The 15811-nt window shown below is 39.9% G+C and overlaps 1 protein-coding gene across 16 annotated transcripts in view; it reads left to right on the forward strand.

The window, feature by feature from the left end:
• NEK10 (NIMA related kinase 10) overlaps positions 1-15811 on the forward strand; it is a 230833-nt gene that overhangs the window by 163869 nt on the left and 51153 nt on the right. For 14 of the 16 annotated variants that reach the window (XM_040480008.1, XM_040480012.1, XM_040480013.1 and 11 more), the window contains 3 exons: positions 1762-1816; positions 12480-12517; positions 12617-12757. In XM_040480008.1, the coding sequence (XP_040335942.1) occupies positions 1762-1816; positions 12480-12517; positions 12617-12757 (234 nt within the window). The remainder of the gene's footprint in view (positions 1-1761; positions 1817-12479; positions 12518-12616; positions 12758-15811) is intronic. The other 2 variants (XM_040480014.1, XM_040480015.1) reach the window with 1 other exon arrangement.

A 15811-nucleotide genomic window follows, 5' to 3' on the forward strand; every position in this document is an offset into this window, starting at 1 on the left:
CCGGCAAATACAGCTTGTAACTGCGGAGTGGAGATAACTAATTTGGAGAAACACTAAATAACCACAGGAATAATGGAAGTGACCTCTTGTGAATCTGTTCTCTAAGGGTTAGAGACCTGGAGAAGAGGTTAGTCTTGGAGTAGACTAACTTTTGTATGATGTTATTTATGTTATGTAAGGGATAGATTATAATTTCAAACACTAAAGTAGAATAAATATTTTAATTGTTTAGTACTATGAAAAATATGTTATATAAATTCAGTCCATATGTTAATTTTGCCTCTTACTTTAAAACAGTAAAGTAAATAGTCTGGGGTATGGGGTATGGAAAAGAAAAGAAAAGATATATTTGGATAAAATTTGTAAGGAAAGATAGGATTCAATTCATTCAACAAATCTGAAACTGAAAGAAAAGAGAAGTTAGAATATGGAGAGGAAAGAATAATTCTTTTAAAAGTGTAAGTTGAAGGCATATTAATTAGGGTAGAAATATTTTGAATTTTTTTAATGTTTATTTATTTTTGAGAGAGAGAGAGAGAGAGACAAAGTGTGAGCAGGGTAGGGGCAGAGAGAGAGGGAGACACAGAATCTGAAGCAGGCTCCGGGCTCTGAGCTGTCAACACAAAGCCTAACGCGAGGCTCAAACTCATGGACTGTGAGATCATGACCTGAGCTGAAGTCGGACTCTCAACCGACTGAGCCACCCAGGCATTCCAGGATAGAAATATTTTGAAATAAAGTTAGTATAAATAAATTTCTCTTATTAAGGAGTATACTATGAAAATCTCAAAAAAAGCTTTAAAATAATCTCCCTAAGGATCAAAGTTAAACCCTAAGGATTGAGCTTCATTTTTTTTTGTTTCTTTCCAAATTTAATTGTCCATCAAAGTAGTGACTACGTGTTCCAGATTTTCTGGAACGATCTCAGTTTCCAACATTGATTTTTCCCTGCAAATTCCTGCCTGCTAGATATAATATCCTGATATTTGATTGGGAAAACATGAATGTTATAAATTCATTGATGAATGAATGAAATGAAATGAATGAAATGAATGAAATGAAAAATATTCATTCATATGTAGCAAATTCTAGAAGAAGTTAATTACTGGCTATTTGGAGATGAATTCAGCTTTTTATATTCTGGGTAGCAATAGTGGGGAGGGTCAGTGGGGAAACGAGGAGGAAAAGTTGAACATTTAAACTTGCATGTGAGGGGCGCCGGGGTGGCGCAGTCGGTTAAGCGTCCGACTTCAGCCAGGTCACGATCTCGCGGTCCGTGAGTTCGAGCCCCGCGTCGGGCTCTGGGCTGATGGCTCGGAGCCTGGAGCCTGTTTCTGATTCTGTGTCTCCCTCTCTCTCTGCCCCTCCCCCGTTCATGCTCTGTCTCTCTCTGTCCCAAAAATAAATAAACGTTGAAAAAAAAATTTTTTAAACTTGCATGTGGCAACTTGTAGGTATCTTGGCAAGGGCTTTAGGATAATTATGACATGGATATTTTATTTTCCTTTATTAGCTATTAGTAACAGAGTTGCCTTTTTAGTACCTTTTCTTTGGAAAAAGGACCTTACACAATCCCATTAAGTAAACAGTAATTCGAAACATTATATTTCAGCTGATGCTTTTATAAATGATGACCATCTTTAGAGTATGTAAAATTGCTCATATTATAGGATGGAGCATTTTTTTAAATTAATAAATAGGTAAATAAATAAAAGGTTTGTAGAGGGAAAATATAAAGATATTTTTATGTTCTTGTTCCAGGCATTTTAAAGAGAAGTTTTAGTGCCTCGGGAGGAGAAAGACAATCCCAAACAAGGTACGTACACATTGAGCTCCCAGAACTCTGCAGAGCTGAGTTATTGGTGGCTAAAGTGAAACCTGATGGCTAGAAGTCGCCATGGACATGTGGTACTAGAGGCTGTGAGAGCCCACCCTCCCAGCAGTGATTACGGTTTACCAAGCAGCCTACCATAAAGAGTACTAAGCTTAGGGGTGCCCATGTGGCTCAGTTGGTTGAGCGTCCAACTTCAGCTCAGGTCATGATCTCACTGTTCTTGAGTTCGAGCCCCATATCGGATTCTGCTGTCAGTGCAGGGCCCACGTCAGATCCTCTGTCTCCCTTGCTCTCTGCCCCTCCCCTGCTGTCTCCCTCACTTGCTCTCTCTCTCTCAAAATAAATAAACATTAGGAAAAGAGTACTAAGCTTGGGTCAGGGTTTAATTCTAGCTTTGTGACCTTCAGCTAAGCAGTTAGCCTCTCGGAGCTCAGGGGTGGACCAGGAAAGCAGGTGGTTGTGCTTTATGGGCTCCTCTGGAGCCCTGGCTCCTTATATCTTGTTTTTCCACCTCCTCAGGTGGGCTATATGGCTCATCCTCATGGCGAATGTGGCAAATGTGGACCACATCACATCCACACCCCAGCCAGCAGGAAGTGGAAAGGACAGGACCCGACATTGTGCTCATCCCTTCTGTTCACATACCATTGGCCAGAATGTAATCATAGGAGCACATCTCCTATGGGAGGGATGAATATGTTTGGGGGATTCTGTTTTAAAGGGAAAAAGAAACTTATTTGGGGATAATCAACAGTTTCTGCAAGAGTTATCTTTTGGGCTAAAACTAAAACGAACCCATTAGGTTTGGCCTAGTGAAGTCCCTGGTGACTGTCATGAGGGCAGTTTCCATAGCATTGAGTGAGGTTGGCAGCAGTGGGATTGTGGTGCGTTTAGAAGTTACAGAGGCAGTGATGGGGGGAAGAAAGCTAAGAGTGAGCGAGGTAGTTAGCTGGTAGGGGACGTTTGGTGAAAAGGGGCCTTTTTAGAATCAGGATGACTTCAGGGTGACTGGTACTAAGGAGAGGCAGCCAGTGGAAAGGAGAGATAAAGAGAGAAAAGGAGTTGATAAGACACAGGCACAGAGTAGCTTGAGCCTAGAGAGTGGGTCCGGGAAAGACGAAGGGACAGCTCTTTCTCTGTGTCGGAAGAAAAGGGGGCAAAGACAAAATTAAGCTAGAAAAGCAGAGAAGATTATACTTGGTGGTTTCTGTCTCCTAGATGATTTTCAAGGTCACTGCTGTGAAGATGGTCTAGATTTAAGGAGTGGTCACCTGGGAAGAACCAATATAAAGATGGGCAGACAACTGAGTGGAGACAGGCAGAAGGACTGCCAGACAGCTCTTAGTCAGAGACACCAGTTGAGGCTACCTGTGCCTAAGCGCGTAGGTGGTGATTCCAGTCAGTGGTCTGTGGCACTGTGGGTGACCCTGGCTAGGGACGTGGCTGCATGCAGTGTGACAAAAGGGTAAGGCTATGGTGTGCTTTCTCAGCTGGGCTTTCTGGATGCCAGCAAATGAACCTGACTTTTGTTGACTCATGCAACAGAGGTTCATTAAAAGGCTTTATGGCGGGGGGTGGGGAGGGCAGTGCTCATGTAATTAGAAACCCAGAGGTTCTAAACTTAGGAAGGAATAAGAGCCAGATGAGCCCCTGAAGTCTGTGGAGGAGGCACTGCTGGCAGAATCAGAAAGGCCCTGATGCTGGGATAAAGGATCTCCCAGTTTGCTTTTGGCACCCATGTGTCACCTTTCTCAGGACTCAGTGTCTTACTAGAGAGAGTCAGTTGGCCTGGATTGAATCAGAATCCTATTTACCGCTGCCGGGAGAGCTGAGTTCCTTGATCGACTGCCCCCTCCAAGTCCATCAGGAGGTCCTTGCTGCAGGGAGCACAGTGGGTACTGGGCAGCCAGAATGGAACTACTGTCCACTGGGAAGATGAATTTCAGAATGAGGAAGCTGCCTTGCAAAATCCTGAAGGGTTCAGTTAGGGGGCAAAGGAGGGTTCATGTAGAAAACTACTTTTTGTCTAGTCAAAGATACAGCGTCACTAATTACTTATTTTTTTCCAAGTAAGGCTCAGAAAAGGTTAGCACGAAGCCTTTTCATTTCCTAATTCATTTCCAGTGTTGCTAGTGACAAAAACCCAAGGAAAACCTATCAGAGTGCATAAAATACCAGAAGGGCCATTGAGGGAATCCTACACATTTTTTTAGTGGGCCGATGTGCCGAGAAGTGATGGTCAGACGTAAAGGAGAGGGCAGGGGAAAGAGAAACAGTCCCGAACCCCAGGAGAACCAGAATGGGGGATTTAGAGGACTTGGGACTTGAAATAGAGGATCGCCCAAGGAATTTGCTGGGCTTGCAGTTCCCTCCAATTGCCTTCCCTCTGGCTTCTTGTCCCTAAGCCACCACCTCTGCTCCCACTTTCCACAGACAAGGAAGCCACACACAGGAGCCTGGAGCCATGGGAGCTCTTGCTTGTTGGCCCAGCAAGAGAGGGGACAGGGTTGGAAGATGTGGCTGCAGAGCTGGGGGTCTGATGCTACCACAGAGTGGGATGTCCTCCTCAACTCCGGTATCAGGGCTTCTACCTTAGCCACATCACCAGTTCAGTAGACTTTTGTGAGCTGATCTGGAAATCTAGCCAACTGCTTGGAACAGTATTTGATTTGCATAGGGAAATGTCCAACGAGTTCTCCCACAACATAACTGGCAAGCGCGCTCTGGAATCTAGCCATTACCGGGTTTGTGACTATTTATGTTTTTAAGAACATCCCTAAAAGGCTTTTTTTTTTCCCCTCCTATTATTGGATACTTTATTCAGTGATATAAATGTGCTTAAAAGTATAAAATACATGCAAAACAAGTATTTTAGTACAAAAATGCCTCATGACATATGGGTCTAGCTCCCCAATTAAAAGAATTTTATATTAAAATGGGAATTGCCAATCAGATGAATTTAGGCATCTTGAAGTTGTTAAATAATTCTGGTCTTTTTTTCTAAAAGGATTCATGGAAAATTGTCTTATTTGAAAGAGCCCAGTTAAGTCCAAACCTTCAAAAACAAAAGAAACATAGGTTCTATATATTTTAGAGCTTGAACTGGCTTTTAAAACTAGTCATTATCTGAAGATTTTATAGTGAATTGGCTAAACTAGAACCAACAGAAAGGAGACGTTCAATCTGAAGCTCATCGAAAAAGGGATATTACAGAGCGTAATTACATTAACCCTTTTAACTTGAGGTTAATGACCAAGCCAACAGGTGGAAAATGGAAAATGGTGCAGATGTTGAGGCTGATGCATCAGAAGGTGCATAGGTGAATAGGACGTGAGCTAAAGTAACATTTGAAAGCTGTGCTGTGTTTGGTGCAGTGTAACATGCCATCAGGAACACAGGTCGGTTTAAGATGAGCTCTCTTCCCTCAAGGAACTCTGAGTGTAACAGGGAGACAAGGACAGACTTCAGAAGATGAATGACAAAAGACAGCCTGTGATTCATGCCAACTAAGAGGAGAGACAGTTAATGACTTTTGACGTCCTTCCAAGTAACCCCCAGGCTCTCTGAATTAAAAGGAGACAATTTGAAAATGTATTTCTAATTCTTTAAATTAAAAGACATTAAAGGTAAAGTTATTTGCCATCTCATTTGTTTAGGATGTTTCTGGGTTTCTTGGTTTACTGAAGTGAAATGTTAAACCATTCTGCAAAATATTTAGAAGCTAAATGAGAAGTTAGAATCTAAAAGAAGATAGCCAAGTTACATAATAGAAAATATTTAGAAGCTAAATGAGAAGTTAGAATCTAAAAGAAAATAGCAACGCTACATAATAGAAAATATTTAGTTGCTAAATGAGAAGTTAGAATCTAAAAGAAGATAGCAGAGCTATAAAGTAGAATAAAAATAAGTAGAAAATCAAGCCTGCAGAGATTTTTGGGTATTCTGTGTCACATATGAAACGGTAGACCAGTTACAGTGAGACCTTGGGCAGCTCTCCCCCTTGGGGATCCTTATTGGCTCTTAAAACAACAGAATTGGTACCATTGAGAAAAAGCCACAGAGTTTAGAATTCAAACTTGGTCCTGGCTAAATAGCTCAGAGAGAAAACTTAAGCATAAATTCTGAGATTCTATCACCCCAGATATCAGGGACCAGATTTAAGCCAATTGCCTGTTGAAGGACCAATGTACCTCCCTAATAATTTGCCATAGACTTTCAAATGGAGCTAGGCAAATGGAACTAGAGGGACAGCTTCTGCCTCCTCAGAGAAATACTGGTCTCAGGGCTGGTGAGAGGAAACATCATATTAGAACTGGAAGGCATCCTGGTGAGCCAAGTCATGATCAAGTTACGAAATTTTTTTTAGACTCTAATAGCAAGACCAAGAGAGAATGAGTTCTCAACTCTTAAAAGTATATACTTGTTCTATGAACTACTGAGCAGAAGTGACATGAAGCCAGCAAATAATTCCTGTGGGCTCCTTTTTGACATATTCCTCCCCGTATCTCCTCCCCCATCCCCAAATCACCAAAAGTCCCAGAAGCCAAAGTCAAAGCTGAGGTTCCATATCAGTGGAGAGAGCCCCATTCCTCAGTTCTGGAACTGTAGCATTCATGAAGAGAAAGTGAATCTCCAAATCTCCATTCTCAGATCTCTAGACATGAAATCTCCCTCAGTAGGATGCCATCCAGGCAGCAGCCATTCCCAGGGCTCTCCTACCCCTCCCCACCCCAAGAAAATCTGGAGATGTCAGGATAGCATTTTTGACATTATACAGGTAGACTATGGGGAGCTTCTAGATGACCCACATTTCCTAATGATGAACAGGTCCTTCACACTATATGTATATTCACTGAGTACAATTTGCTTTTAGGCTTTTGACTTACTAGAATAGACATTTGATTTTACATCTTCATTCTTTGCATGTTATTGGAGAGTCATGAACAGGAGTGTCACTTGGGACACTCCTATAAATGCTTATCGATCTGAGTGTCACCAAATAGCTGCTTTGGTTGTGATAAACTCATACTCTACTGAGGGCTAACCAGTTAGCTCTCTTGAAGATGTCGAACCATGAGATAACTAGAACTGACTTACATTTAGCTTCCATCTCATAAGTAACAGAAGGCAGACAAAAGTGAACTTAATGGAATATTTTTTATATATTGCTTTTAACACATGTACAGGTCATGTGATGGTCTATTTGAATAACTTTTCTTGAATGAGATTGTGAAAAGTTATTTTGTTTTAAGAGCTTCAGTGGGGGCGCCTGGGTGGCGCAGTCGGTTAAGTGTCCGACTTCAGCCAGGTCACGATCTCGCGGTCCGTGAGTTCGAGCCCCGCGTCGGGCTCTGGGCTGATGGCTCAGAGCCTGGAGCCTGTTTCCGATTCTGTGTCTCCCTCTCTCTCTGCCCCTCCCCTGTTCATGCTCTGTCTCTCTCTGTCCCAAAAATAAATAAACGTTGAAAAAAAATTAAAAAAAAAAAAGAGCTTCAGTGAGATATAATTCACACAAAATAAGCTGCACATATTTAAAATGTGCAATTTGATAAGTTTTGAATATGCATATCCCTGTGAAATAACAATTAAGATAGAGAACATATCCATGTAAAAGTGTCGTCATGTCTGTTTGTACCCTCACTTCTCCTCACTCCCCACCCTAGGCAACCATTGAGCTGCTTGTTGCACTCTAGATTAGTTAGCATTTTAGACTTTCATGTAAATGGAGTTATATAGTACATACTCTTATTTGTCTGGCTTCTTTTAGGCAGCGTAATTATTTGGAGATCTGTCCATATTGTTTTCATAGTCTATCAATAGTTCATTCTTTTTTATTGTTAAGTAGTAGCCCATTGTATGGATATATCATGGTTTGTTTTCTATTCATCTGTTACTGGACATTTGAGTCCCAGTACTTGGCTGCTACAGATAAAGCTGTGATGAACATTTGTGTCTTTATATGGATACATACTCTTAAAAATCTTGGGTAAATATCTAGGAATGAAATGACTGGAACGTATGGTAGGTGGTGCTTAACTTTCTAAAGAAGCCTGCCCAACTGTTTTCCAGAGTGGTTGTACCATTTTTAAGTTCCCAGTTTTAGAGATTTGAACCGCACACATATATTGAGAAATGTTGAAGTGCATGATAGTGTTTGTGGAAATCATCTTTTATTTTGATGTGGACATCTCTGAAATTGCACAGAGTAAAAGAGTGCAATTCACTCTTTATAGTCATCTGTCACAAAACATTACCTGTTTTGAAATAATCATATTAAGTAATTATCCTTATTGTTTGATGTTTTGCGAACATTGATAGTCAAAAGCTGGATTAATTACTGTCTGTGTCAAGAAAAAAAGCACAAATTCAATAATTAGGACTTTTTTTTGAAATTTCTAATTTTAATCATTTTCAGTGATCTAAATAATCTAAAATTTCCTGCCTCCATTACTACTTGTTAGGAAGGAATTAAGAATGGGCATGACTTTTACCAGTTTCTATCTGGATTTTATAGTCTCAGTACATAGATAGATAGATAGATAGATAGATAGATAGATAGATAGATAGATATAATCCACTGCATTCTAACTTTTATTTCAATTTATAAATTATCTTGTATAGTGGAATTTGATAATGCACACAGGGCCTTCAACTTCTCTAACTACTATATACACTGACTACAGAGTAAGCTTTGGTCATTGTATTATGATTTTCTTAAGAACATTCGTTCATTCATTCAATTAATATTTATAATTGTACACTGGCACGTACCAGACAATGCCAGGTCCATCTTTGCATTTCCTAGGTGGCAGTGTATTGTGCATAGGTGCCAGCCCCCAAATACTTGTTAATTAATTGATGAATGACTGTTATCTTAGCATAAATTCTATATCTCTCTTTGGAATAGGACTAAAGTCCCACTTATTGACTTGAACCTACAAGCCTTTGCCATAGTCACAGCATAAGTCCCCATTTTACTTTATTTTTTTTTTTCTTAAAGATTCTGTTGTTCAGGCAACAAGATTTCTCCATGCCTGCTTGCATCCTGTTGCCAAGGCAACAGGGTGTAGTTGGCAGGTTGGTTTGAGATATTGGATGTTTGCGGTCTTGGAGATGCCTTTGGTTCACAACTTCTTTGATAAATCAGGATATGCATAATTTGTACTCAAGGATGTGCACCTGGCGTTAGTCTTTGAGTCACATAAAAGATGATTGTGGACATTTGAGACCATCCAGCATCATATATGTGACCAGAAAGACTCTTGTAGAACCTCAGGACCTATGGGTTTTGCCTCCTTTTAGCAGAAGCCTTGCTTATTTTGACTTGTAGGTGTTCTCTACTTGCCCTTTTCATAATCCATATCTTGTTTTACTTAAATTGAATACTTGATCACTCCTGGCCAGAATCAACCTAGCCTATCTGCCAATGTCACAATCAAGCAGCCTCACAGAAACAATGATCAGTAAGACCACTTTATTTCTTTTCTGTGACAGTTCTAAACTTTTCTGGCTAATTGCTTGTTTGTTTCTGGCTGTTATTGGAGTAAGGACGGAGAGCCACAGGGTCACTATTTTCCTTTCCTGTAGTGACACCACCTCTGTTAACATTATAGATAAGTGAAAAGCCCATATTGAACAGGAGAACTCAATCCTGCATAATGCCGTGTTTTCACACAGGACATGTTTATGAATGTCACTACCAGAAAGAGACTTCTAAGTGGTAAAATGCTAGTTAGCTCAGATGGTATGATTGCAGTAGCCTCAGACAGCGTTATCTTAGTACTGTAAGTCAACCTTCTCATTTCAGAAGGTTAAATATTTCTTCTTTTTACCCACATCAAATAGTATTGACTACTTTTCACCACTGAATTAAGTTATGTAATGTGCCTCCTATGCGTGTGAAAATATTTCCTTGGTTCAGAAGTATATTTGAAACAGTTTTACAACGTATAAAATTCTAGAACTCCATCTCTTTAACGGCCAGGACTCCTCTAAACACAATAAGTATCCCAGGAATTTACTCTGAACTTGAATTCATTCAGCGGAAAGTTGATTTAAAAAATTACAAAGCTAAACCTTCAATCTCCACCTTACCTGTTATTGGTTTGGGGTGGAAGTTGTAGGCTAACACTCAGATGCAGTGCTTCAATTTCTGCTTTAGGTTATAAATTCTGCATGAAGTCGCCCCGGATCTGAAGAGAGCTGGAGGCATGACCTTTTGGAATCCTTTGAAACCTTCCATTTCTCTGCAATTCTGTTTTAATCAGCCTGAAGTTCTATTAGTCAATGCCCATTTTAAAAGTTTCAGAGGACACAAGCTTCATTATATTAAGCCTTATCACCAGAAAACATTTCTAGACTGTTCTCTTTGTGTTAAGTCATCTCTGCCGGTTTTCCAGCTTACACTCTCATGGGAAACCATCATCTGCAGCCATAATGTTCTATTGCGCATAAACATTCAATCCAGTCCTAGAGGCAGACTTCCCTCAGGCTTTGCATAATTTCAATCTTTTGTCCATCTGGACCTAACGATTGTGTAGTTAAATGTTGTTCCTTCTGGCTACAATTAGTCTGTTCTATTTGGCAATTTCACATGAGTATGCTTTCTTGTGATCCATGATATGATTTGCAGAGAAATTAACAGTTTTTCTGCTATACCTATATAACCTTGTAAGTTCCAAGGCTAAGGATTGTTTCTTTTCACCATCCCGTCTCTAATGTCTGGCACAGTTTCTACACGTAGTGGGCACTTCATCAATATTTGTTGAATGAATGTGTGATGTTTATTTTTAAAGATCCCCTAAAGTTCATTTAGATCCCCTAAAGAAGAATTTAGAATTATATTAAGGAGTAGCAAAGTTGGCAGCAACTCAGCATTGTCAGGATAGTCTATTTCACATATATGACTAGCCCATTTTTTTAACATATAAAAATGTTTGGAATTTTGGATTCTTCAGGACAACTGGAAGATTCATCTAGTTAACTCGACCTGTGAGTGGTTATGATCTATCAAAAGTACCTGTAACCTTAGGAATAAAAGATTTTTGCACGTTACATTTTTTCTAATTTTTAAAAAAATATTCATTTTTAAGAGAGAGAGAGAGAGACAGACAGACAGACAGAGCATGAGCTGGGAGGGGCAGAGACAGGGAGACACAAAATCCGAAGCAGGCTTCAGGCTCTGAGCCCCCAACGCAGCCGAAGTCAGATGCTTACCTGACTGGGCCACCCAGGTGCCCCTCGCAAATTACATTTTAATTCAACATTTAGGATAGTCCAAGAGGTATCACAGGCTTTGCAGCTATGTGACATGACTGTTAGCCTCAGTCGTAATTTCTGTGAAGACAGTGACTCTGGAATGCACTGTTGAATATGGAGGCCACTGACCATGTGTGACCCTTGAGCAGCTGAAATATAGCTGGTGTGACAGAGGAACGAAATTTTTAATTTCATTTTAATATTGATTTAAATACAAAACTGAATGTCGAGTATCTCATGAGTTTTGTATTTAGTGCATGCTGAAATGAGAATATTTTAAAGATAAAGGGTTAAACAAAATATATTCTGAAAATTAATGTCACTTCTTTATTTCTACTTTTTAAAAATGTGGCTACCAGAAGATTTAGACTTATGTCTGTGGTTTGCATTATATTTCTATTGGGCTGTGCTAGACCCACCCGGAAGGCTAAGGGGCAGGGTTATTCATTGGCACTTGCTGTGATAGAGCAAGTATGTCATGGATGTGAGGGTATGAGGTGCTGAAACAGATGGTCTGCTCCTCAGCCGGGAGGCATCCTGCCCATTTTGGATACTGCTGAGATTATGCCCCTCTTTCTGAGGGCGGGGGCTACCCATTTTCTTTCTTTAAACATGCCGCTTCTCCCACAACTAGGCGATGTGTATTAACTGTACAAGTCTGGCAAGTTTCACTGACTTTTCCAGGTTCTGAAAACTTGGGCTGGGAAAGGGACAGAGAAAATAATGGGATCAGGAGAGTGCTGGTATGGTGGGGAGTTAGGAGCGGGAAAGGAAGGGAAGGAACTTGCCATCAAATGCAAAGATTTTGCCATTAATCTAGTACGTCAGCTGGTCAGTGGGTAAATGAGTGCCAGTTTTGTTTTGCTTGGTAACTTAAGGTATGTGTTGCATTTATGTATCAAGAATTATATGCTTAAAATGAAAGCGTCGGTGTAAGAGATTTATTAACCGTGTTTATTTGTATTTAAATCCCGAAGCACCTGGTTGACACAGTCGGTTAAGCGGCCGGCTTCGGCTCAGGTCATGATCTTGCAGTTCACAAGTTTGAGCCCCTCATCGGGCCCTGTGCTGACAGCTCAGAGCCTGGAATCTGCTTTGGATTCTGTGACCTTCTCTCTCTCTGCCCCTCCCCAGCTTAATCATTCTGAGAGTTTCTAAACCACTGTGATGAGATAGGGTTTTTCCATGTGCCAGTAACATGTCAGGTCTGCTGTGGGCTTGCATGGGCTTAGTCTTCTGTTTGTTAAGCTCTCAAGAACATCTTGAGGGAAAATAATCTTCTTTCAATTTTTACAATGTAAAGCATAGTGGGGCGTAGGCTTTCAGTCAATGTTAGTCAAATCCAAGTTGAATGAGTCCTCGTAACGGCCCCTAATTCTGTTTTCAGGGACTTCACTGGTGGAATAGGATCCAGACCAAGACCAGGTAATTTCATGTTGGCAGTAACAAAATCACACATGCCTACCTGATATTCAGTATGATTTATGTTACAGTTTCATATCTTTCCCCCTTTTATTTCTTCAGCTTTGCTGCCTCTTGACCTGCTTCTGAAAGTACCACCCCTCATGCTCAGGGCCCACGTTAAGGAGCTAGAGGCCGAGTTAGTGACGGGGTGGCAGTCCCATAGCCTTCCCGCTGTGATTCTTCGCAATCTCAGAGATCATGGTAGTACTTATTAGATCAAGTTGATGTCAAGCACACGATGGGCGAACACAGAACTATAGTTGGGACTGAATGGGTCTGAATGATGCTTGGGAGGTAATTTTAATACAAGCGGCAGGAGAATTTGGTTTGTTTGTCCACCGTTATTAGTTTGGCAATTTAACAGTATCAAAATGCTTTCTGTGTTCACTTATTTGATTGAAATAATTACAGGCTGTTTTTCTAAAATTTACACTTCTGCTTTGGTGGGGATGTTAGCCAGTTAAACTATTTGTGCTTAAAATGCATACCTCCTGGCAAAAAATAGTAACTGTTTTATAGTCGTGTTTCTATCAGCTTTATGCCTGTATGATACAAAGGAGTGAAATTCATCTTTGTCTGGCTCCTTTATTCTGGCATAGATAGTCCTTTTTAGTTATTTCTATTTGTATCTGATTAAAACAATACTGTATCCTGTTTTTGTTAATGATTTAAAAATTATGGATTCTTAAGACATAAAAGTTTATAGTAATGGTTTGGGGGGGAGGGTGAGTGTATCGCTTAATGTTTTGAATTTCCATTAAAGAGGACCAAAGTACAACAGTAGTAGTAAAACTGTTAGCTAAGTCTGGACAATTCGGGGAAAAAGTATAGCAATTGTGCTCTTAATATGTATGCATGTATGACTCTTGAGTTCTAATTTACTACTTTGGTTAATTTGAAATTGTTGCTTAATGCTGTTTTCATTTTGGCTTCCTTAACTCACATTCTTTTGTAGAGTTAACACCTATGGTGAACATAAGTGATGGGAATTGATTTTTGGTAACATTAGTCCATGTCTTCACATTTATTAAGTTTGCTTTGGAAGAGTTATTGACAGTCTGGGGCCATTTACACCATCAGCATAGATGCAAAAAAAAAAGGTGGTTTTGTTATTAAGATGTCCATAGTTATCATGCTGACCATGCTGTCTGGCATAAGGTAAGTTCATACGTAACATAATCGTGAAGCTGAAATGATTGTTGTGGATTGATTTTATAATAGCGAGAGCAGAACACGTATTTATGTAAGCAATTCACAATTCTGTTCTGATTCATAATAGGAATTCCTTTTCCTAAAGGGCATGTTGAATTGGCTCAGTTTTAGACTTATTTTATATCCATGAAATTGATCAGATCTCTTGACCTTTAAACAAACTAATCACATTATAGCAGTTTACATGTAATATATTGTATTTTTCAGACTTACAGTCTGTTCCATCCAGTTTTTAAAAGTTCACTGACATATTTCTTATTTAAAACAATATACTACAGTGTTGTCAGTGAATACAAAAGTTCACCCATAAAGGGCAATGTTTCTATTAATATTGTAGACACATCAGCACATATGAGAACATTTGGGTTAGTACCTATAGGTTATTCTACTTTCGAGTAAAAAAAAATCTTTATTTTTCTCCATCTTAAGGCAAAATTATTTTTCTGTTCATTACAGAAGTCATACTTTTTAGCGTTGTGGGTAAATTTGGACTATTTTTGCTTTATCAGATCACAAACAACTGATACCAGCCCCATCCACTTAGCTCACCTCACCTGCAAGTCATGCTCCATTCCAGTTGTTTTCTCTGTGTCTCTAGCCTAACTCAGAGAATGAAAAGGTGATTTGTTTTTGTTTTAAAGTTTGTTTTATTTATATTGAGAGAGAGAGAGACAGAGAGAGAAAGAATGAGTGGGGGAGGGATAGAGAGAGAGGGAGACAGAGAATCCCAAGCAGGATCTGTGCTGTCAGCGCAGAAACTGTCCATCCCACAAACCGGGAGATCGTGACCTGAGCTAAAATCAAGAGTTGCCCCCTTAACTGACTGAGCCACCCAGGCACCCCAGAGAAGGTGCCATAAATAGAGCTCTCCAACAGTAGGGAAATAAGTTCGGACCACGGTGTCATGAGACACTATTGCTCTGGGCAGTTATAAGTTATATCTTAAATATTCATTACTCAGAATATGCAAAACACTGAAATGTGTGGATGATTAATTTTTTTAAAGCAGACTGTATTAATGTATTTTCACTTAACGTTTGATTTAGCTTTTTTGGATAGAAAGGAACATGCTTGGATGAAAGGAACATTATGTACAACCAACAGCCACGGCCTGTATTGTCTAAATGTTCTGGAAAAAGTTGTCAGGGCGGGAAGAATTTTGTCAAAACCTGGTATGCTTCCAGGACTCTGTCTAGAATGTAAACATCATTTTCCATATGCTATGGAAGAAAAAAATGGTGAGAACTATGATTTTAGAGTACCAAGTGACTGTATTATAACATGATCTTTTCTATCTGGTACTCCTTTTTTGTTGTTGTTTTCTTAATTTACATCCAAGTTAGTTAGCATATAGTGCAATAATGATTTCAGGAGTAGCATCCAGTGATTCATCCCCTACATGTAACACCCAGAGCTCATCCCAACAAGTGTCTTCCTTAATGTCCCTTGTCCATTTGGCCCATCCCCCCACCCACAACCCCTCCATCAACCCTCAGTTTGTTCTCTGTATTTAAGAGTCTCTTATGTTTTGTCCACCTCCCTGTTTTTATATCGTTTTTGCTTCCCTTCCCTTACGTTCATCTGTTTTGTATCTTAAATTCTACATATGAGTGAAGTCATATGATATTTGTCTTTCTCAGGATGAGGCTCCATAGCTCAGGGGTTAGAGCTCTGGTCTTGTCTTTCTCTGACTGACTAAATTCGTTTAGCATAATATGCTCTAGTTCCACCCACATTGTTGCAAATGGCAAGATTTCATTCTTTTTGATTGTCGAGTAATACTCCATTTTGTGTGTGTGTGTGTGTGTGTGTGTGTGTGTGTGTGTGTGTGTGTGTGTCACACCACATCTTCTTTATCTTTTCATCTGTAGATGGACATTTGGGCTCTTTCCATACCTTGGCTATTGTCGATAGCATTGCTATAAACATTGGGGTGCATGTGCACCTTTGAAACAGCACACCTGTATCCTTTGAATAAATACCTAGTAGTGAAATTGCTGGGTCGTAGGGTAGTTTTATTTTTAGTTTTTGAGGAACCCCCAC

The sequence above is a fragment of the Herpailurus yagouaroundi genome, unplaced genomic scaffold, assembly GCF_014898765.1.
Source record: "Herpailurus yagouaroundi ecotype Mexico unplaced genomic scaffold, PumYag 159, whole genome shotgun sequence".
NCBI lineage: Eukaryota > Metazoa > Chordata > Mammalia > Carnivora > Felidae > Herpailurus > Herpailurus yagouaroundi.